Source organism: Molothrus ater, chromosome 30 (genome assembly GCF_012460135.2).
Source record: "Molothrus ater isolate BHLD 08-10-18 breed brown headed cowbird chromosome 30, BPBGC_Mater_1.1, whole genome shotgun sequence".
NCBI lineage: Eukaryota > Metazoa > Chordata > Aves > Passeriformes > Icteridae > Molothrus > Molothrus ater.
In genome coordinates this window covers 3008440-3010381 of record NC_050507.2, presented here as the reverse complement: position 1 = coordinate 3010381, position 1942 = coordinate 3008440, and the positions used below count along the sequence as shown (strand labels likewise).

The following is a 1942-nucleotide window of genomic DNA, read 5'->3' as shown; positions in this document are numbered from 1 at the left end:
TTTAGTTTGGTCACTGAGTTCTTTCACGACCCTGGTATGGTCTGCCATCGGGCTGCTTGATGATTCGTCGCAGCCTTTAGGAAGCGGGGTATACAGGTCGCGGGGGTGTCTGAGGATTCAGTCCTGCAAAAACAAACTTTACAAATTTCATTAGTTTTTGCCCTGAAGGTACGGTTTTATTGACTTAAGCGGGCACCATTTGATTTTACTATTTTTCTTGACGGCTGCGTACCCTCGTCCTGTGAGTACCAGTCTCCAACCCTGTTCCCATTCCCCTAGTTCATTTTTAATTATGACCTGTGGGCCTTCCTCAAGTGCTCGGGTGGCCCAGTGTCACAATGTTAAAGTGTTCTTCTGGCCAGAAAGATCTGTTCACTGTATAGTTTGTTAAACAGTAGGCTGCTGCAGCAATTTGTGAAGGACTGAAGGAGGAACTGGCTGACGGCTGGGGCTGTTAGGTCAAAACCCAGCACTTTGAGAAGCAAGTGTTCCTTTCTTAGCAGCTGCTTCTTTGTGTAGGTATCATCTGTTATATAGACAAATTCATCCACATCTGGTGGGTAGATCTCTTCATAGTTCGCAGCCAGAAGAATTGCTGCTGTTGCCACAAGCTGTAATTTCCCTCTGAGAGCAGACATGCAGGAAAGAAACCTCTCCAAGAAGTTCACTGCCAAGTACAAAGTCTCTGTCCGAAGTTTATACTCTTCCCCTACTTCCTCCAGCCAGTCTACCAGGATAGAACGCATTCCTGTTGTGATATCTGGCTGCTTCTTCATGTAGTAGGGCTTGGGCCTAAATCTTACTTCTGCCTCTCGGAGGTACTGATAAATGTCTTCTGCATACTCTCCCACAGCCAGAGTTACAACATCTTCCACTACCATAGGAGAGCCTGAACTCAGATCCAGCCGCCAATGAATACTGGATATCATTGCAATGGTATCCAGTTCACAGTGGCTTAATTCCAGCTCTTCAGACACTTGGCAGCTGTAGTTCTCTTTATAGATAGCAAAACCTTGCTTTGATGCAGCATTGATGATGCAGTTGGGCACTTCATTTTTTCTACATGAAATGATGGTGTTTTCAAAGCCAGAAAAGCGACTGACAACAGCAGCACCCTGACCGCCGGGCCACTGCTGCTGCTGCTGCCCGTTCTCCATCAGTACCCCCAGCACGGCCCGGCCGCCGCTGCTGCTGCAGAGGGCGGCGGGGCAGGACTCCCGCCATCCCGCACGGCTCTTCTCCCCGGTGCGATGCATCGCCCCGACGTCGGTACCGCGCTGCCCAGCTCCGCTCGCCACCAGCCCACGGAAGGGTCTGGCCGCCCTGCGCCGCCCAGGCTGCCCGCCGGCCCTGCATAGGCACGGCTGCTGGAGGCGGCGGCTCTTGGCCGCGGCCAGTTGGGAGCCCGGCAGCTCAACCCTCAGTGCGCCGCCCTGCCAGCCCCGCCGGCCACGGGTCGCCATGGTGACACCCCCCCCTCTGGGGCTCATCACCCTGCGGCACATGAGGCGAAGGCCCCGCCCAGGCTCCCTCGGACTCCAAGTCAACGGAGGGGCCCCGCGGCTCCGAGTTAATGGTGGGGCTCCTCGCCTCTGAACCAACAGCCATGCTCTGCACCTCTGAACCAACAGCCACACCCCGCGCCTCTGAACCAACGGCCGCGTTCCGCGCTTCCTTTAGCAGCCCGTCCCAAAATGACAGCTTTTTCCCCATAGACGGGGTGCCTGGGCTCGGGAGCTGCAAAGAGCGCTCCCGCGGCTGCGAATCCCCACACTCAGTGGACCCACGATCGTCCGCACCCTGCCAGGGTCCCTCCCGCCAGCAGTCCTGGGTGGCCTTCCACTTTCCCCGCTCCCGCTGGACTGGCCGAGCTCTTTTCAGTGCCCGCATGACCCTGCCCCATGATTTTAGATTCCGCCCTGAGCCTGAGGACATAGCCTCC

The 1942-nt window shown here is 56.0% G+C and overlaps 1 protein-coding gene across 1 annotated transcript; it reads right to left on the bottom strand.

The window, feature by feature from the left end:
* Positions 1-310: 310 nt before the first annotated feature.
* Positions 311-1256, bottom strand: LOC118697240 (cyclin-A1-like). Its single transcript, XM_036399777.1, is given in 2 exon segments — positions 311-422; positions 424-1256. Coding segments are annotated over 2 exon segments (945 nt in total).
* Positions 1257-1942: the final 686 nt, after the last annotated feature.